At 39.2% G+C, this 22,342-nt stretch overlaps 1 protein-coding gene across 3 annotated transcripts in view; it reads right to left on the minus strand.

Moving 5' to 3' along the window:
- Positions 1 to 22,342, minus strand: part of GRIP1 (glutamate receptor interacting protein 1) — a 328,912-nt gene that overhangs the window by 105,714 nt on the left and 200,856 nt on the right. For 2 of the 3 annotated variants that reach the window (XM_011976577.1, XM_011976576.1), the window contains exons 8-10: positions 17,770 to 17,917; positions 15,381 to 15,550; positions 7,879 to 8,034 (exon numbers count right to left, since the gene is read on the minus strand). In XM_011976577.1, coding sequence (XP_011831967.1) covers positions 7,879 to 8,034; positions 15,381 to 15,550; positions 17,770 to 17,917 — 474 coding nt within the window. Of the gene's footprint in view, positions 1 to 7,878; positions 8,035 to 8,645; positions 8,802 to 15,380; positions 15,551 to 17,769; positions 17,918 to 22,342 lie in introns of all 3 variants that reach the window. The other variant, XM_011976575.1, reaches the window with a different exon arrangement.

The raw sequence follows: 22,342 nt of genomic DNA on the forward strand, positions 1-22,342 counted from the left end.
TCTCTTTATCATTATTTGTTCCCTCTTCCTTTTTTCCCCACTACAGGAGGTTGTATTCTTCCTTCCATTTCAAGGCTAATTCCCCCTGTTAATGTTTTTAATACTATCCCTTTCCACCCCCCATGATTTTGTGCCATGAAAAAATTTCTCTCTTGCTTCTTTTCCAAACTTTTCTACTCACTCCCCCAGCTTTCTGACCTCTGTCTATAGATGTGTACTGATTCTGAAGCTGCTAAAAACTTGGTTTCTGCCTTCACCATTTACCGAAACTGCTCTCACCGATGACTTCCTGACTGCTAAAATCAATGGCCTCATCTGCTCTACCTGGTGACTGGCTTTAGGACCATCCCTTGCTTTCTGAAATTGTTTGCTTGGTTTTGATGAAGATTTGTTTCGAATGTCTTACTTTTTCAGTCCCAGCCAGTTGCTTTGCCGCCCTCTGCATTCCAGCGCACAGTTCCATCCTCCAAGTCTTTTCTACCCTCATTCTTTCCCTCATTCATTCCCAGCATGCCTATATGTCTTCCTCATGTATCTTCTCAACTCTTTCTCTTGTTTTTGTCAAGCTCCAGTAATGGATCTCCCTCCTTGATGGGTATCCCATCCACACACTCTCTCACTGGCTCCTCAAACTCAATGTTTTCAAAATTGAGTGAATCCTCTTCCCTCTCTCATTGCCACTACTATTTCTGTGAACACGCTCTCTAGGCTTGAAATCTCAAAGTAGCCTTAACTCACAACTCCCCATTGTCTCAAATTCTATCCACTGCTAAATCCTTTCAGGATGGCCACTGAAATATATCTTACAAAAATCCTCTTTTCCCTTATTAATTTCAGTACTTCAATTTGGGCTTTCATTATTTTTCATTTGAATTATTCTAACGTACTTATTTCTGGGTCCTTACATGCACAATATTCCCTACATGTTATTTCCAGCTGAACCTCCCGTCAGATAAACTTTGCTGATACAATGAGGCCCCAACTTATCTACTCTGCATGTATCTTCTCAACTCTTTCTCCTTAGTTTCTGTCACGCTCCAGTGATGGATTTCCCTATTCCATGGGTATCCCATCTACAAACTGTCTCGTTGGGTCCTCAATGTTTTCATAACTGAGTGAATCTTCTTCCCTTTCTTATTGTCACTACTACAGAGCAAGGCCTCATCATCACCAGTGTACATTACTGGATAGACTTCTAACTAGTGACCCTGCCTCTTGTTTTATGATAACAGCCTCCAACTGCTGCTAGAGTAGCCTTCCTAACATGCAAAGGTAATCCCTGCCCCGTTTTGAATTTTCAATAGCTCCCTGTTTCCTATAGAAGAAACTTTTCAATTCTAGCAGAGTACACAGGACCCTTCATCAGTTCCTTTCTCCTGCCAACGCACTCTCCTGTTTCTCTGTGGTCCCTTCATGTGCCATGTGCCTCAGCCCTCTTGACACACTTTTGTGTCTTCATATATATATACTATGCCCTCTGCCACTCAGCTCTTGCTCTGGGTCCCTTTCTCTGTTTTATCCAGGCAGAATTAGGTACTTACTTTTCTATATTTCCACATTTCTAATACATGGTCCCGTTTCAGCATTTATCAGGTCTCTATTTGCCTGTTTCTCTCCACCTGACCCTGAGTCCTTGAAAGGTTGGAACCAGCTCTTTTAATCTCTGAAATCTTAGTGCCTGGAACATTCAATCAATGCTGAATAAATGGGGAATGAATCAAGTTTTGGGATGTCATCTGCACATTCCTTTTAGGAAACAATACTTCTCATAGATGCTGCTGAGTTACCGTAAGGAACTACAAGTCATTCTTCAGGGCCCAGGTAATTGCAGCTGATGGGGCAAGGGAGGGTGAAGTAGATCATTTGTCTAGCAGGAGTAAGAAAAAAAAAATTGACTTTTCCTTAAGAAGCACCATCCTCATTCTGTTGCAGCTGGATTAAGGTTAACATAGCCTGCAGTGGGGGGTGAAGGTAGCCTCCAGCCCTATGCTTCTTACAGGTGGAAGCTTGCAATTGCCAGGTCTGACACATGGACTGCCATGTACTAATTTAGATCACATGTTCTGGTGTGGTTTTACTGATGTAGAGTGTACCGTGATTACTCTCCAGGTCATAATTTTTGCTATCAGCAGCACCAAATCACTGGGAGACACCATTTCCTGTCAATAAGGATCTGGAGAGTACGTTGCATTCCAGTTATTTCTCATAGAAGATGGGAGTATCATGTTACAGCATCACATGTTTGGCAGGTAACTTCCACTTATCTTCTAGGTGAAGCTTTTTGGACTTAATCAGGAATCCTTTACTTTCTGTGACTCTTTTATAAGTTCACATTAATTTTTTTTTCATTTGAGATCACAATTTGATATAGATTATCAGACTACTTAATTGGTGTTAAAAGCTATTTAAGAAACTTTAAGGCAGCTGTTTACCATCTTCACTAAGAAAGAGCCAAGAAAAAAAGAGGTCAGTTTAATAGTAACAGGTGAGATTATATTAGATATAGTGAAGCCTTCTCAAAAGAAAGACTTGCTATATTTTTTGAAACAGTGAAGATAGTTGAATAATTTTATTCTCTAGAAGGTTTTGAAAATAAGTACTAATTTAATATGAATATTATTAAATTTATAAGCTCTATCTGGAGGCAAGTTGAGATGATACAAATTATTAGAAAATTGAATTTAGGATTTAAAATAAATTTACATATTATGTATTGGTTTTATAATTATATAGTTATAATTTATATTATACATATAGTATTATAGCAAATAATTTATGATTTTATAATTAACTCTGAAAGTCCTCTGACATATTGGAATCTTTTATTTGACAGAGCAAAATTTCATTTGAAATTATATGTATTGATTAGTTACACATATAAAAGTTTTGAAAATTATTACCAGATACGAAAAAGATATATTGTAGATTTAAAGATAAGGAACCAAAAGGAAAAAAAAATCAATATTAACTTAGAGGAGAAAAAAATGAGCTTGATTATCCTGCTTCATTAATGTGGTCAACCAGCAAAAGAAGATGAAGGTGAATATTCCCCTGTCATTTGAAAATGTGGATGGTGAATTCTCTCTCCAGGAGCAGATGCTTCTGCAAGGTATTCAGTCATCATTGCTACTAGCTACCAGCTTTGGCCGAGGCTTGTCTACCCCTCAAGGTGAAGATGGAAATGACTAAATTGCTGACATCCTATGTTTGAATCCTGCTGACGGGTGTATTCTGAGGCTGTGTTCAAGATTCGTGCCTGCTCTGTCCTATTCCCATTCTCATATGGAGGGTTCTGTTCACAACTCTTCAGATTTGCAGGGAATGACTGTATTTTTGTCAATTCTTATTCTTCATAGTAAAGGGAAGGGGGAGCCGATAACACCTCCAAAAGTTTAAAAATTTACCCAATGTTTATTTAATTTAGAAGGCTGCAAGATTTTCTATCAGCTATGAGAAGCATTTAAAAAATATAGAGAACTAAGGACCCCAAACATTTATTACTATAATCTGTTTTTTTTTTTTTTTTTTTTTTTTTTTTTTTGAGATAGGCTCTCACTCTGTTGTCCAGGCTGGAGTGTAGTGGCAGAATCTTGGCTCACTACAACCTCCATCTCCTGGGCTCAAGCAATCCTCCCGCCTCAGCCCCCCAGGTACCTGGGACTATAGGTGTGTGCCACCACACCTGGTTGATTTTTGTATTTTTTTCTTTTTCTGTAGAGACAGGGTTTCACCATGTTGTCCAGACTGGTCTCAAACTCCTGGGCTCAAGTGATCCACCTGCCTCAGCCTCCCAAAGAATAATGTGTTTTTATTAGTGATCCTGTAATCTAAGACCTCTGTCTCACTAAAGTGTTCCACACTATAGTCAACCTGCCATAGACCCAACACATGTGTATCATGTGATCCAGTTCAGGAACGCAGTAGAGGCGGCCAACAGCTCCTTTGTCCAAATGAGGGTGTAAGGACAGTTCTTAGGGTGTCCCCTTCCAGGGCTCCCTGAATGGTCACTTATAAAAGCTTACCAGTAGCTGCCTTTATCTTCCATTCTTTGTTCCCAGGTCGAGGGAAGGGACCAGAAAAGTTGTTAGGTTTTTTCATTTTCTTTCCTTCAGCTCTTTTCAATGGCACTCTCTCTAGTTACTGCTGATGACAAAAGCAGCAAAGACCATTCTGGAAATGTGTTCTAACTTCTACTCTTTGCTGAAATTTAGGCAGACTGCGAAGAGACAGTCTCTACGCTGGCCCAGGGTACAGTGGCGGGGAGCAGAAAGCACGGCAAACTAGCTAGATCTGTTGCTCAGCCACGCTGTTGTTACAGGGAGATGATGAGGTTCTGGAAGGAGACTTGGCCTCTTTGGCAGAAAAAGAGGCAGCACAGGCAGCCAGGGAAAGGGCAGTAAGATTCCAGCAGAGGAGATGAGAGGGCTCCCTCTATGACTTGGCTCGGCCATGCCTCCAGGGCTTTGTGACACTCGTCAAAGCCTAATGTGTGCTGTATTCATTATTTTCCCTATGAAACAAACATGACACCTTCCTGTTTTAATACTTATAACACATTGCTATATACAGACTTCGTGTATTTCCTCTTTGATCAGTGATATAGAATGTTTTAATTTTCACGTGAGAAGGTTTCATTTTTTTTCTGGGCATCTCCTTCCTTGGCATTGGAAACACATATTAGAATTTTCTGTTTTGCAAGCTCTGGCCTCAAGTCATCACCAATACAGCAAAGGGACTTTTTATTGTATTTGTGACTTTTGCCATGATTCACCATCTACACAATTGGCCTGGTTGCTATAGAAACATAAGTATTACAAAGGGGGCAGCAAATGGTGGCAAAGGATAAAGACATAAATAAAGTGGTGGAAATAAACCATGGTATAGTAAGAGTGGCAATAAAACTTTTATTATCAGTTATTTGGGAAGACCTTTACATCTAATGTGACCATACCAAACCTGTGCAATAAAAGAAAAAAATCCTCATTAAAAAACAAAAAACAAAACAAAACAAAACAAAAAACCAAAAACCTTTGTAACACTATCATTTTTTCAGGTCTTTTTGAAGTGTGAATAAAAGTTCATAGCATTTGGAATTTATTGTTTGAATAAAATGTAAAATGTATGATCTCCTGAGACATATTTATAAACATTCTGGTATGTATATTGTGAGTGGTGCTCTAGTGGCTAATGTCTACAGCAAACACAAACAACTAGAAATGTATTGAAACACGTTTCCGTTTATATTTCTAACATGTTGAAGAATAATGTCCTGATTCAAGTGAGAATTTATGAGTTGGTTATGCATATCAGTGACAGCGCTGCCTCAGCTTTGTTTCCTACTACAAAATTTAAGATATGTAAATATCAACCTGAGATAGCCAAACATCATTCGTTTGTATTCAGTAATGTCCCTAATCAACATAGCAAGTCTTCCCTAACACAAATACTAGTCTTTGAAGCAGAAGTAGGAACACTAATGAATTCATTTTAATTGCTCTTCCCTGCTGAGGGCTGTTAGCCTATTTTTGTCACCGAGGAGTACTACACACAAAGTCATTATCTGTAAAAAAAATTCATATACTAATAACCACCACGAACCCTGAAGGCATTATATGGAAGACTCAAGACCTATGTATTAGGCCAAAATGTACCCCTCGTGAAAAACACTAAACTCTGAGAGCAATGTCAAGAGATGTTCTTACGTGATAATTCAGATTTAGGCAGATGATAGTTAACACAAACTATTCAAAATAGCTAACAATTAAATTGTGCTTACTATTTACCAGGTGTTGTTCTAAAACACATATACATATGCAATCTCATGTAATCTCAATTGCCCAATGAAGTAATTCTTCATATTTTCAGTCAAGGCATACCTCATGCAATCTTCACAATTACCCAATGAAGTGATTTTCCCTATTTTCAGTTGAGGCATGGAGTTTATAGAACTTGCTCAGGGTCCTACAGCTAGAAGGTAATGATGCTGGGATGGAACCCAGGTAGCCTGGTTCCAGAGTCTAGGCTTATAACCAGTTCACTATATTGCATTCAACTAGTCTCTTCCAAGAGTAAATAATTTACTCTAGTGTCAACTAAAAAACATATGGGACTCTAAGAGCACTTTGTTCTCATTTTGACTAAGTTCAATCTTCCATTTTCCATTTCAATTTTACTATCATTTTCATATACCAAAGTTGACAAATCTCCTTATATGTAAAGTATATATGCAAGTCTAAATCATGTACAAACCACAGTGGTGACCCTGTCTTTTGGAATGGAGTTCACTGTAGGGAAACCTTCAGGTTCCTGTGTCATGAAGAAACTAGTTCCCAGTGTGGGTGATGGCTGGTCTTGGGCACTTAGGGTGGCCCTGGTGAGACTGGAGAGAGATCCTCCTGGGGAGATGAATCTCTTGCAAACAAGCTGAAAAGCCAGTTAAGTCCATACCAGCTGTGAAGTAACTGGCTTTGGTTTTATTTAGGTAACTTAAGGATGTTCCTTATTTTTATTCCCATGGTGAGCACAGGAAGAGATCCCATCTTCTTTAAATTTCTTTGTAGGAATCATAATCATGGCCATCAAAAGGGATACAGGACAAGAAACAGACTCTCTAGACTATGGTTAGGTCTAGTTAGAAAGGTTAGTGTTTTCTTCTTCCACAAGTTATGTGATCATGATGAGAGAGAATGATCTTCTCTAACAGAAATGATAAATGTAGGAGTGATTTGTATTTCTTTCTTTTTAAGGCATTCAATCACCTTTTTTCCCCTCTGTTCAGACAACCACTATTGAAAGCAAGTAGCCAACCACATCTTCCTAGTCTTGCTTAGTGTATATCGTGTTTGGCTGTCCAGATCATTTTTACAAGACTCATGGTTGCAATTCCATGACTTTAGGATGCTTATTGTAAAACTGAGCATCCTTCCAAACTTCCTCAGACTGGAGTGGGCAATAAGAAATATATGTTAGGCCGGGCGTGGTGGCTCACGCCTGTAATCCCAGCACTTTAAAAGGCTGAGGCGGGTGGATCACGAGGTCAGGAGATCAAGACCATCCTGGCTAACACAGTGAAACCCTGTCTCTACTAAAAATACAAAAAATTAGCTGGGCGTGGTGGCAGGCGCCTGTAGCCCCAGCTACTCGGGAGGCTGAGGCAGGAGAATGGTGTGAACCTGGGAGGCGGATCTTGCAGTGAGCCGAGATCGAGCAACTGCACTCCAGCCTGGGAGACACAGCGAGACTCGGTCTCAAAAAAAAAAAAAAAAAAAGGAAATATATGTTAGATCAGTGACTACCAGTGGGGTAGGTTTCTGGAAAAAGTATTGGAGTCTTGGGGAATGAGATACAGTTTAAAAAGGGATGTTCATATTTATCATTGTTTTGGGGAGGAGGGTAACAAAATATAATTTAGTATGACATTTATGATAACATTAAATGAATGCATGAGAATCTTATATTTATCAAAAGGGGAGCATCATTTTCACAAAATTTCTTTAGAGTGAGTAAGAAACTAAGAACAAAGGTTTCATGTCCAAAGTTACCCAGAATATAATACAAGGAGTCTTAAAGGAAAAATCATACCTTTGGGTATGTTATGACATCAAAAGAGCAAGAAAAATCTCAAATCTCAAATAAAAAGTTGTAGGCAAAGGTAGTATGAATGAATTCAGTCTGAAGTTATATTGGGGTGCAGTCATTGCCAAACAGATACTGGGTATCATGCCAATGGTCTTTGGCACAGAGCTGTTAGCTGCTCAGCGTCTACCTGATCACTTAGGCAACCGTGAAACACTCTTCCCACAATTTCAATATTTCCAAGGTTCCAATGCCCACAGGTTTTTTTCCAGGTCAAATGCCATTGGCTGTTATTTCACTTACATGAGCTTTTGAAGTCTTTCTTTTTCAGTCTCCTCCTCATCATGGTTCCACGTGGGCTGGTGGAGTAGAGGCTTCGAGGTAGAGTTCCCATGTTCAGGGAACTCAGGCTGTATGCACTCATGGAGGTAGGAGAGAAGGATGAAGACACCAAAGCTGCTGCAAGAGAGCGAAGATGTTGCACAGAGCACTCTCAGGTGGAGTGTGAGCCCGCCACACTTGCCAACCAGTAACGATCCAGAAAGACACATATGATGCATAGCAATGGCTAGAAAGGACTCTAGCCAGACAGAGGACAGCCCTCAGGAGCATGAGACAATGCTTTACAAGAGCCTACAAATGCTAAGGGGCAGCAGGATCTTTATAAGCTCATGGGAACACAAAGAGACTCTATGAGAATTGCTTTAAACAAAAGAACAACTTTGTCTGTGAACAACTCAATGCATCAAATACATAATCTCATTTTCATGGATATTTTCTGACATGAATTTCATAAGTGATTCCACATACACAAAGAAGACCTGAGAACATTGTCTCTGTATAACATTCTGAATTGTTACTTCCTCAGCCACATATAAAGCATTCTGAACATTTACATCCTTTGCTAACAAATGCTTTCTGATGGAAAAGAAAAAAACCTAGGAGATGTCAGAAATGATACATTGCTGCTATAAGAAACAGAAAAAAACAACACCCATGAAGCCAAAAGGAAAGAGTGAGAAAAACATAATTGAAATAAAAGACCAGGAGGAGAAAGCAGGGAACATTACGAGGGCTGTTTGGAGGAGGTGCTTTCGGGAGTGTCAGGGCTGGTGCTCTGCAATGGTCAGGGTGGTGCGTGTTATAGTGATGGTTGGTGTGGAGGCTGCTGTGGTTGCTGGCCCAGGAATCCCAGGTAAGTTGCCTGTCGCTCCTCTGAATTTTCACTGCCCATATGAAGTGATGATGAGAAATAAAAACAAACAAACAAAAACAAAGAACCAAAAAAGAGGAAAAGTAACTGAATTGCCCAAATTAAAAGTATAACAAAAAACAAAGCTGCTTGCAAATAAAAACAAATCTATTTGGCTTTGCCCTTTTCTCAGTGGTCAGCAAAATAGATGATTAACATAAAGGATGTAAACTTTTCATCTTCCCAAGAATAATGCATATCTTTCCTCAGCTCGTTTTTTCTTCTTTTAAGATGACTACTGAATCAATTTCTAATCTCCCCCGCTGCTTTGCAGCAGAGATTAAAAACTTTTTTTTTTAACTTAAAAGTCAGCCCCTCAAAGATCTATGGCACACAATTAGTAATTAAAGATTTGCAAATCTTGGTCAGTTAGTAGCACTTGTTTTGAGAAAAAGAAAAGAAGGAGCAATAAATCACATCAGTGCATGATTCAAGTGGTTTACTAGTCACACATCAGAATTTACTGCTCTGACATTTTAATCGCACTACAATCCATCACTTGGACTTCATTTTCCTCAACAATAAACCACTCTAATCATCTATCAGTATCAGAATCTTATCTGCATCCCATCTAATAAGGAGAAGATGAAAGTCTCTATATTTTATGATTTTTTGAAAAAGCATATTTATATTAGAAATAATTATTAAAATATTTCACATGTTTTTATATTTCCTTGATGTCATAAAATTTTAATAAAGTTTATTTCAAACTTTATTAAATAAGTTTGAAGTAAACTTTATTAAAATTTCAAATTGGCATCCCTTTTATGTTTTAGAAAATCTTTATCACGTTTCCATTCCAGTTTCAATGTTAAGATTTGATATTCCACCCAGTGTTCTGAAATATGAGCAACATAATGTTTGTTTTTATGTCTGATATGAAGTCTTTCATTTAATAATCTTAAAGAACTCAAAATAACATATGAACTTATTTTATTTTTCTAGAGGTGGGGTCTTCCTGTGTCACCCAGGCTGGAGTGCCATGGTGTGATCATAGCCCACTGTAATCTTGAACTCCTGGGTTCAGGCAATCCTCCCGCCTCAGCCTCCTGAGTAGCTGGCACTACAGGCCCATGCCACCATGCCCAGCTAATTTATCATTTTTTATTTGTGTAGAAATGGGGGTCTGCCTATGTTGCCCAAGCTGGTCTCAAGTGATCCTCCCGCCTCAGCCCTGAGTTGTTGGGATTACAGGCATGAGCCACCAGGCCTGGCTTAACATATGCATTTATATCTCCTTCTACTTTGATGATTCCGGTGTTAGGTGTCTTACATGTGAATATGTAGAGAGGTGAAATACTCTATGCATTGAAAAGAGGGGTCATTTAGAAAAGAACTTAAGTTATATCAACTGTGATGCCAGTTGAATTGGTCAATTCGCATCCTTTCTAGAATGAAACAGTACATGAAAAAAAAGCACTAGCACGGACAGATCACTGCGGGGTGAAGCAGACGTGGGTTTCAGCTCTGCCTCCAGCCCTTCCTCTCTGTATGACTTTGGCCAGCTACTCAGCCACTCTAAACCTGGATCTCCTCAAACGTCAAATGGAGATCATGAAATCATCTACCTCACAGGGATACTGAGAATTAGGCAAATACGGTGCTTAGCATGGTGCTGGTACACAGAAGAAAAACAAATGAATTCAGAGTATATTGATTTGTCTACTTTTCCATCTATGTGCTAACAATAAAGTATCTTTTAAAGGAAATAAATTTATCTTTCACTCAACAAATTTCACTCACTGGACATTTAAGTTTAGAGAATTTCTCAGAAATCTGCAGCAGAAACTTTCATAGCCACTATAATTTTGTTGCCCTAAACCATCTGGCCTGCTCCTTCTACTCAACTGCTTTGTTTGTGGTTTGGATTCCCCCGTCTCTCCACTTTCCTAATTCAAGCTGCCACCTCCTTCATCTAGACCACTGTAACACCTTCAGACGTGGCTCCGCAACTCATCTCCTGCATACCCACCTTTCACAACACAGTTAGGGTGGCCTTCTAAATACGTAAGTCAGATCATGCTACTCTTGTTTGAATAGCTTACTTTTTTTTTTTTTTTTTTTTTTGAGACAGAATTTCACTCTTGACGCCTAGGCTGGAATGCAATGGTGCAATCTCAGCTCACTGCAAACTCTGCCTCTCAGATTCAAGCGATTCTCCCATCTCACCCTCCCCAGTAGCTGGGATTATAGGTACCCACCACCACGCCCAGCTAATTTTTGTATTTTTTAGTAGAGATGGGGTTTTGCCATGTTAACCAGGTTGGTCTCGAACTCCTGACCTCCGGTGATCTGCCCGCCTTGGCCTCCCAAAGTGCTGGGATTACAGGCGTGAGCCACTGCGCCCAGCCTGAATAGCTAACTATTACAAAGAGAATCAAATGCAGCCCCTGCCTATCTCGCTAGTTTCATCCATATCACTCTCCCCAACATTTGTATATTTTAGCCATACTGATCTTATATCTACTCTTAGAACAAGTCAGGTTCCTTCCTGCCTCAAGACCTTCGCACTTGCTATTCTTTCCCCAGTTGTTTGTATGACTGCCTCCTTCTCATCATTCAGGTCTCACCCGAGGTGCCACCTCCTCGGAGAAGTTGTTGCTGATCTCCCTGGCGGAAGGAGCTGCCCTCCCCGTGCTATCTCATTATTGTTCTACATTCTTCATGGCACTTATTGCTGTCTCAAACAGCTTTATTTATTTAATATATTTTTAATGTTTGTCTGTCTATACTAGAATGTGAATTCTATAAGAGTAGGGATATACTTTGTCTGTCTTGCTCATTAAATATATTCTAGCAACTAGAACAGTGCCTAGTATATAATGATTAATATATGAATGAATGAACAAATGCATAAATGAACGGGAATATCAGCCAGAGTGTCCATGTGAACACTGCAGCAGAATTTTCCTTGAGATAAAAGAGTATTTATTGCAGAGGATGTCCCTAACAGGTTTTGTCTCACCATCCTCATTCTACTTTGGGTATACAGGAAGACATTTTAGCAAGACGCAGTTATTACTGCATCTGGCCAATTTACAACCACAGACACTTTAGCGTACTTTTCACAAAGTACCATCTGTTTCAAATGAAGCCAGGGTACGGTGAATGCACTTTGGGATTCTACACCCACCTTTTGACCCACTTCTTCACTGAGAGCTTTGAAAATTACTGGGCATTTGTTAGGACTGTCGAGCACAATTAATAAGTCAATAAGGAAGATATTATTTACCACCTATTGCTTCCCCAGACTATGGCAATTGCTGCAGGCAGGTTAAAGGTCATACCCTTTACCTTGATCTTGAATTATTCCTGGGGATTAAATCTTCACACGTATAATTAAGAGACAAAAATAAGATAGTGCACAAAACTATATGCTATGGATGATGAATGCAAAAGGTGTTGAACAAATAATGTAGGCCAGAGAAGACAGCTGCTACCTATTTTGAATGTACACTCCAAATGTTTTCTGTTTTACAGTGGTATACTTGATAGGCAAGTATTTCCAGAGTTTAATAATAAGATGTTACATTTTTGGCATGTCCTATCATCTTGCAAAAAGCACTTATAGACATTCTCTCATTTAATACTGTCGATAACCATAGCCTACTTTCACTGAGTACTTATTATATACTAGGCACTGTGCTAGGTGTTTTTTGATTGATTAGCTCAGATAATGTTCAGAATATTCCTTTGAGGCAGCTATTACTATGACCCCCATTCTACAGATGAAGCAACTGAGGTATAGAAAAGTTGGGTAACTTGCTTAAGTCCCCACGTGGTGGAGTCAGAGGTGAAGCTCTGGACATGTGATCCTAAAGTCCCCACTTCAGCCACTAGACATACCACCTCTTCCTACGGGTATGTCTAAGTCCCTTGTTATGGATAAGAAAACAACACATTTAAAATATTACGGTTTGTGTATCATTTCATGGTGACATCACTACTGTAGTCTCAAGAGATATATGACCACAGAAGTTACTTTTCTTTCTTTTCTAATTGCAGCCTCTTGCTCTGTTCAGGATGTTCGAGAGAAGAGACCACAGGGGTTCCAGTGGTAGCCCTAGAGCTCTCAAATGGAAGGTCCTCCTGGTACTGAATGTGTTAAGTCTAGTGACTCTGGTCACATTTTCCTTTCCAAAATGTCAGTTTCCTTCAATCCAATTATGTCTCCTGAAAACCCTCAGTGGGAACAATTTCTAATGTCACTGAAAACTCATTTTTGTCAGCTTCTTTAATGCTGCTATTTATCAGTGAAAGGCATAGCTAATCTCTTATTCCAAGTTGAGATATTCATTTCTACATTGCCCTGAAAACTCTTTGGTGTATGCCTTGCTGCTAACAAAATCTGGAAATTTGGGAAGTGTGTTGAGAGACACACTGTTCAGGCATCAGAGATCCTGAAAAAACAATCAGAACTTTCTTGTAGAGAAAGGGTAAAACTATGTAAAACTCCATTAGTCAAAAATGTAAGTTTGAGAATTGTAAACATAATAATAATTTTGTGTTTGTTTTTCTTCTTGACTATGATTTAATTATGTTTAGGAGCCAAAACGTATTTCCTCTTGGAAATGCAAGTCTGATTTGAACAGAGGAAATACCTGCTTGATAAGAAAGACAGTGAACAATTTTCAGTAAATGTAGATGATGGAGTCAGAAGTGGAAGTTGGAATTACTCAAACTTCCTATCAGCTTCCTATCCCTGCAACACAAACAACATCAGGTTTTCCACAATAAAGGCAAAAAATTCATTCTTAGTCCATATATTTTAGTACATAAATTAATCTTAAGTTGCCTTGGCAGGTTAAAAAGTTTAATATTCCGTGAGTTGAAAACATTTGAATTATTTATGAATTATATATAGGGCCAACTAAAGAAAAATAAAAGAGGTTGCTAAAGACACTAACATTTTTAAAGGGTGTGGTATGCATTTCTGATTCGCTGATACCAGAATTTAGCAAGCAAAACCCCATGCTGAGAGAGCACTACAGTGTTCATTCTTACGGCTACTGTGCTCCAAATCCAGTGACGACTGCCAGTTAATTTAAAGAAACTTAAACAGCTTCAGAAATCTGTCCTCTCTGCCAGAGTGCAGGAAGGGCCAACGGGGCCTCCTGATAGGAATGATGTGCATCCTTGTGAACAGCACCTTCCTACAGCTGTTTGCATTTCTATTCCAATACTGTGATGCTGATTTTCTTTTCATAACCTGCCTATGCTGCATCATTTCTCTACTCCAATGTGTAAAATTAAAATCTGATAAGGGTAATGTTGTACTAGAGATTTTCATTAGCTTCAGGGCTGTCTAAGCTCCATTTAATTAAAAAGGTTGCATCCAGCTGACTGATTTAGTATGAAAATTATCTGGTCCCTCTTTCCCCCCGCCCCAGACTGTGGAGAAGTACAGTGCGTTTTAGAAGGTGGGAGACACAATACAAATGACTCCCTCATAAGCAAAATTTCAATTTCAGAGAAAACTGCACTGTGTCTAAATATACAGGAATGCATTATCCTCCTTCAGGTCACCCTGACAATACTAGTGAGGCCTCTAATTTCAAGTAGTACAAAGAAATGCTGTTTGGTTTAAGGAATAGGGCAGGAGAAGGAGTAGGAACAAAGATCCTACTGGAGAACTTGACTTCATTTGATTTGGGGCTCAAAGACCCCTTTCTCGTACCAGGTTTTGCCTAAAGGTACCTAGGTAGATGGTGTAAACACCTGGCAAATGTATCTGTGAATTTCAAGGGAGTGAAAATGCAGATACCTTCAGCTGACACTTTTTATTGAATAAATGGAGTCAAATATTCTGATTCTCTCAGACAAAATTTTTGGTCACGCAGGTTGTTCTCTATCCTAAGAAAAAAACTACACTGGCAAAAGACAAAATATGTTGAAAACCAATGCTTCACATAACTGGTTCCCTCTGATTCCCGACAAATATTTGAAGGTTCTGCCATCAAAATCCACTTTGCTTATTTATTTTTAAGTGAGAGTTTTACTATTTGCCTTCATTGGCCTTCATCTAGACTGGAAATTCAAAATGAATACCAGGAAGTCAAATTATTTGCCTTCTCTGCACATTCAATTTGCACCAAAGACTTTGTAAAGAAAAAAATATTAAATAGCACTAGCCTGAAAATTTTTTCCTTGATGTTATGGTTTCAAGTAAATTATATGTGGCTTGGAAAAAAGACTTTGGAAGATGAATTTGAGTAAACAAACACAACCTTGTTTTGAAAAGAAATGATGAGTCTGATCAACATGGTGAAACCCTGTCTCTACTAAAAATACAAAAATTAGCTGGGCATGGTGGTGGGTGCCTGTAATCCCGGCTACTCGGAAGGCTGAGGTAGGAGAATGGCTTGAACCCAGGAGGCGGAGGTTGGAGTGAGCTGAGCTCATGCTACTGCACTCCAGCCTGGGGGACAGAGTGAGACTCCGTCTCAAAAAAAAAAAAAAAAAAAAAAGCAGAATGAGACCCAGTCTAACTCTGCTACAGGGAGCAACACTGTGAGGGCCAGAGAAAGAGCTTGATCCAGGTAGATCATCTCACCATGGTCAGGCCCCTTTAGGGCCAGCCGTGTCTGATGATGGGGAAGGATCTCAAGCTTGACCTGGTCAGTGGTGTTGGCCAGGAACTGGGTTGCTTCTGCAAGTGTACAGTACTCCATGCTGGTTCCGTCGATGGAGAGGATGTGATCTCCCACGTGCAATGCGCCACATCTACGGAAAGGAGAAATACTCGGTAAGAGGTGGTGCCTTCCTCTTTGGAATCTGACTTTCAAGGAACCCAAAAGTAAAACTTCAAAAAAGTTTCAAACAACTTAAAAAAAAAAAAGAAAGAAAGAAAAGTTTGAGTGTTATAGGAAACACCATCTGTCAAATTTTAAGTACCTTGAATATGAATAAGGAAGTAAAACCTTGTGGAAAATACAAAAAAATTCAAGGAAATGTTTTCTCTTGTCCTCTAAAAAAAACAAAACAAAACAAAACAAAACCTTATTTTGGAGTGCTTGTATAGAAAGTTGAGGGAAAGTGAGCAAGAGGAAAGGGAAAAACAGGAAAATGTTTCTCCTGGACTTTTGTCTGTGTTTGTTTGTTCTAGGCTTTTCTATCTGTAAACATGAGTTGGTAAATCTTTGGAATCTCAAACATGACTCTCAGAATTGGAATAGGGTCTATTTTATATGTGAAGAAGAATAACTTGGGGAGATTTTAGTAATACTTCCTTGGAATCCTCACACAAGCTCCAAGATCACCAGTTCTTTATTATTACATTATTCTGGAGTTGAACATGTATTAGTGTAAAAGCTCTTGATAATGGTAGAAATTATGCAGGAGTCAAGTGAGTAATAAAACCAGGCCTGCATGGTGAGTCAAGGGGAAAGATGGGGCAGGGAAGGGGCTGGCTGCTACATCTTGCTGAGCTCAAGAGCTGGCTACTGGATGAGTTGAGAAAAGTTGGCACAGCCATCAGCATCTCCACATACCAGTCAAGTGAACAGCTCCTTAAACTGGTTACCCCCTGCGGAATGCGAAAAAACAGAGGGAGAAAATTAAAGCACCCTGCGCCACTGAACTGGAGAACACCCCTGGATCAATGGCTGTCACTGATAAGGACTGAATGTCCGGTAAGACCACAGTGGAGCTATAGACTGACCACACTACTGGGGGTTGCTGCAGTTCACTGCACCATGGCTGGAGGTTTTCCAGGCAGGTTGAGGGGCACATAGAGAAGAGGGCTGGAAACATACAGGGGAGACTGGTCATTCAGGTGCAGTATATCTATAAATTCCCAGTGTGAATAGTCTATTTCTCAAGACAAAAGCATTTCAAGTCATCTCTTCCAACTAAAAACGTAATTCCACATTTTTTGCACTCGGAGTGCTTTAGCTATGGGAGATGAGGTTTTTCTTACCAGGAGCTGTAAAATAGTTTATTAGATGGAAAGGTAGTCTTTTTTTCCTTCCCCTTTTACCTTGCAAGTATAAAACATTAATTAGAAACATGAAGTTTCATTTTTATTGTGGCATTGAAGCGAATAATATTTTAAGAGACCCTCGAAGGTTGTAAAATCCTAAGATTTACATGCTATGAGAGTACAGGACTTTTTTCAAGTATTGTAAAAAATATTTTAAAAAGTATTGTTTTATTTATTTAAGAAACAAAGAAATCAGATTTTATGGTAGCAGGATTTAATTGTCAACAATTCAGGAAAACCCATCACTGCTCTGCACGGGGTTTAATAAAGATCTACTCAGTTACCCTACATCAAGAACAGGCTAGTGCCCTACGACACAGCAAGAAAACTTGCTTAGTTGCTTGTTGTTTTTTTTTGTTTTTTGTTTTTTGTGTTTTTTTTTGGTGGCTAAAGGCCACACCAAACCACCACACATCTGAATGAGGTGAAGTGACATTATGGGGTGGCTGACACATAGGTCAATTTTTAAGCCCTACAACAGTAACTTGCTTCTCTGTGTGAAACCTGTATAAACTGGCAAGAGAACTGTGTGTGTGTTTGTGTATGTGTATGTGTCTATGCATGTGTATATGTGTATCACAAGTGTGTGTACATATGTGTTTATATATACTTAAAATTGCACACATGCACTTTTGAAAAGGAGGCACTTTGTTTTTGAGATGGAGTTTCGCTCTTGTTGCCCAGGCTGGAGTGCAATGGTTCAGCTCACTGCAACCTCTGCCTCTTGAGTTTAAGTGATTCTCGTGCCTCAGCCTCCTGAGCAGCGGGGATTACAGATGTCTGCCACCACGACTGGCTAATTTCTTGTATTTTCAGTAGATGGGGTTTCACTTTGTTGGCCAAGCTGGTCTCGAACTCCTGACCTCAGGTGATCCGCCCACCTCAGCCTCCCAAAGTGTTGGGATTACAGGCATGAGCCACCACACCTGGCGGAAAAGTAGGCACTTTCTACAATACTTACCTGTCTGCAATACTTGCAGATTTGATTTTGTCTATGACAATGACTTGTTTGTTACAGCACATCGAGGTAGTTAGGGCAACCCCAAGGCTGGCACCAGGAGTTTTGGCAACTTCGACTAGTAGTGGCCCGGATGCTGTTGCCACAGAATCTGTCAAAGAACAAATTTCAGAAAACAAAACAAAATAAAACAAATAAGCAAAGACATAAAAGAAAAAGATGAAGAATATTCAGTTTGATGTTAGCTTGTTAGTTTTATCACTGATACTTAGATTTCCCTCCATATAATATCCCCACAGCCAATGATAAATTCATAGGGCACCTCTTAACACACCTGTTCCATTCAGCTTGTACTGTATTAATGTATGTGTAATGTTCTCAATGAGATTTTAAGGTTCATGTCACTTGGGATAATATCTCTTGTATCTTTATCCCCTCCACAGTGCTTGGCACAATGCCTAGCATATACTAGGTCTTTCAGTAAAAGTTTTTTAAATTAATTACTTAATTCAATCAATATCTTAGCACCTACCAGGAATAAATAGATGGATAGATGAATGAATGGATGAAAGGATGGATATAAAAAAGAAAGGAAGGAAAGAAGAAAGAAAGGGAGGGAGGAATGGAGGGAGAAAGGAAAGAAGGATGAGTGGGTGGATAAATAAAAGAATGACAAGATGGATGGAAGGATGAATGGATGGGTAGATAGATGATTGGAAGAATGGATGGATGGATGATGTCTCTAGCCAAGTAGTAGGAATGGTCCACTAAGTTGAATTTGTAAAGGTTTTGGGTCTTTCCCTCCTCTGGAACTCACTTAGGATCACCTCCCTCTCAAGCATAACTTCATATATGCTTTATTTTTGACTTGGAACATTCTTTGTTCCTTCAGCTCCTTCTAACATTTGTGGACTCAATGCCAACATCAATTCCTTGGGAAGCCTAAGTCGTAATTTGGTAAGATGACTTTCACATGTGCTTCTACAGTCTGCTCTATTCCTGCTGTTGTAGCATACATTTCACTGGTTCATAGTGGCCAGTATGGATGATGTGCCTGTGTTCCTTGCCAGATTGTAAGCATGCTTGAAGGCAGATACTATGTCTTGTCAATCACACCATTCTCAGTGCCTGGTATAATGATTAGCACATCAGAGGTATGCCACTAATAGTTGTAGAATGAATACATGAACAAATGAGAAAGTTCATGATGTTGCTTAAAGCTCAGAAGAGCCACATGACACAAGGGAAAGAGTCTGGGACATGGAATTAAAATATCTGGATTCAATTCCCATTTTCACAATATTTGTGTCATGGTATCTAAGACAAGACCAGTTATTAAAACTGTCTTTTTATTGTATTTTGACAAAATTGACAATTAACAATACTAAGACTTTCTAAGCCTGCTTGCTTACCTATAAAATGATATCTTTTCCACAATGTTTATTAAAACCAAACCAATGAACAAAGCACTTTGTTACACATATAGGATATTTTCATTATTGCTATATTATGACCTCAAGCCTTTGAGTTATCTCATTTTTCAAGACTGCATATTGGGTCTGTAATCCTTTTCTAATTTTCGACTGTTCTATGTTTGACACTCCATTAATACAATTTTGCCTTTCTGCAAGAACATCTTTATCATCAAGGCCCCACTCAGATATAGTGAAATAGGAAATCTGTATTCCGATTGCTGAAGCTCAGGTAATATGCATTGAGTCATGAAGCTGAAAGGTCCATGGGAAAGAGCCATCTTCAGTTTGAGATAAATTATTTCTTAAAGTAAAGATGACAATATCCAGGTCAACAACATGCATATCCAGTGCTAAGGATTCTTGCATGTATTAACACCATGTTTCCTGACTGGTAAGATTGAAATGTTAGTCCTTAAAAAGGTTAAGAGATCATTAGGGCCTATACCTCTTCCTGTCAATTCCAGAGCAAGCAGAGTTTCATTAATAATATCTGCAAGAAGCCAAAGGTCTTAATCTACTAAGAGTTTTTGGCTCTGGGGTATTACAACTACCCCAGATCCTACGGTTGATTTGCCCATGAACCTAACTACGGTGGATGCTACTCTCTGCTCTCACTCACCTTGCTGTATTAATTTCCCTGATCTCCTGACATCAGACTAGGACCAATGACAATGTCCTGGCTTCTCTCTCTCCTTCTCCCTCATTTGCTGCTTTGTTTCTCTCGAGTCTCACCTGGTCATCATGCGTCCTGCCTTACTCTCACCTGGGAGTTTTCAGTGAGTGGGCCCCGTGCCTATGTGCAATGGTAGTTTGCACCTCATGCGTCTCAGTCAGGAGACCCTAGTAAAGAATCCTTGTCAGTCCCTGCAGTCTCTGTTTTAGTTGTCCTTCTGTCACTAAGGTGGTTAATTTGCCCACCTCTCAATTTTAAAAAAGATCTGTGGTTGAGCTCAGTGCACACAATGTGATGCCTCTGGCTCCACCCCCAGCAGTTGGCCTTCCTCCTTCTGTTTCTTAAGCACGCTGCAAAGCAACCTTTTTCTGCTCAGCCAAACCCCACATGAGCTCTGGCCTACCAGGGCCTTTTCTCACATTACCTTTCTAGAACTTTAGAATGACTAATTTTGATTTCTCAAACCCACTCTCCATGGTCTTGTTGGATTTTAACAAGTATGTTTGTGGGGTGACAATCACTTATTTTCTTCCTCATGGTTTTGTCATGTCTAAAGATAAATTTATTTTGCTTAACAGGTGACAATGATAAAGTTTCTAGATTACTTACTACTTAATCTCTTTTAGAAATGACAGAAACTGCTAGGTGTTCCCTGATATCTCATCTTCCCTTCTTTTGTCAGTAATAGGGTTTCTAAGTTTTAGCTGAGCAAACGGCTGCCCAGTTAAGAACCACATTTCCCAGCCTCCCTTGCAGCAAGGTGTAGCCATAGGACCAGGTTCCAGCCAATGGGAAGTGAGATGTGACATGTTTCAGGATGTGCTCTTAAAAAGAATGGCTGTGACCCCCTCTCCCTCATTTCCCCCTTGCTGGTGAAATGTGGGCTCAGAACTGGTAAGCCATCTTCAACCATGCAGACAAGAGCATCAAGCCATGAGATAGATGAAGCCTAGGTTCCTAAAATCTTCAGATTTCTCAAGAGATTGAGAAAGAAACTTCTATCATCTTTATGTGAGCATTGTGAGTTTGGGTCTTTGATACAATGACTGAATTGGTATTCTAATAGGCCTTTTCATTTGAGAGGACTGCGCCAATGTATCTGTCTTGGACTATTATTATAAGAAGTGGCTATTTAAAGTAGGTATTTGCAGGTGTAAATTTTATAAAACTACAACCAATCATTACTCAATACTCACACAAAGTATTCACTTTTCTAAAAAGTACTAAATCATGATTAAACATGAGAGTTTTTAAAGAGGTCATCAGGATATTCAAAAGGTATTTAAATATAAACCCTTTAGTTTTTTTTTTTTTTCCTGCTGGCCTGTATATTTGTCAAAATATTAAAACTTACATTTTTTTGTGGTTTTAATGTTCCAATGATCATGAAGAATTAACATGAAATTGTTCTGGTAGAAAGAAATGACAGGAGTAGGAATATTAAGAAGCTTAGGAAAAGGATGCCAGATCCTCTGCCATCATTAAATTAGAGGGCAAGAGAGAGAGAGCATCCACAGCTTCTACAGCAGCTTCTGTGACTGGAAACTAGAATAAGTCTCTCTTCAAGTACAACTTGTTCCATTAAGGCTTGAAGAAACAACAAGTGCAATATTTCCATTTGGGAGATGCAAATATGCAATTAATGAATCTCTTTTAAAACTTAAAGTAGAAAGCTTTACAGTTCTGGGATAAGACTAATTCAAAGTCATGGTTAAGGGAAGAGGCAGTGTGGTGTTATACGGGACTCAAGGCTGGAGCTGAGGACCAGCTAGAGGGTGGTTCTTGCTATATCATCAACTCAGCATGTGGCCCGAGCCATCATCTCCCTTACACCTCATTTTCTTCACTTGTAAAATGAAGAGATTTGAATAAAACTTCCCTAGTCATGACAATCTGTGAATCTACAGAGAAATAACGATGCCAGTTAAATAGCTCGCCAGAGAAAGTTAAGGCAGGTTAACCAACTTTATGAAAATATACACTAGCTAGAATCTAAATCCCAATATCCTACAAATCAACAGAAGAGGTGAGCTGCTAGATAGAAAAGTGATTCCTGATAACTGATGTTTATAAAGGTGGGATGAAAATCCTCAGATCTTTAAATATTTGGATGACAATAATAACATCCTTTAAAGACTGAGTTTGGAGGGATGTCTTCCACCTTCAAAGAGACATCACATAATATGAAGCTTCCACATTAAGAAGTTTCCAGGGCACAACTACAACTTTCTAGCAAGATTCTATCATAGTAAGGTCCTAATCTAACCAGAAAAAAATGATGAAGAAAAAAGGGTGCTTATCTCATGAAAGACAATCAGGGCTTATTGATAATAGTTAACAGAAGCTCAGTCTTATATTATCTCACCTCAGTAGCCCACAGTTTCACTTACCTCAGTCACTCTTAAATCCAGCACACATCATTCCCCCA

This window comes from Mandrillus leucophaeus, unplaced genomic scaffold, assembly GCF_000951045.1.
Source record: "Mandrillus leucophaeus isolate KB7577 unplaced genomic scaffold, Mleu.le_1.0 Scaffold169, whole genome shotgun sequence".
Lineage (NCBI taxonomy): Eukaryota > Metazoa > Chordata > Mammalia > Primates > Cercopithecidae > Mandrillus > Mandrillus leucophaeus.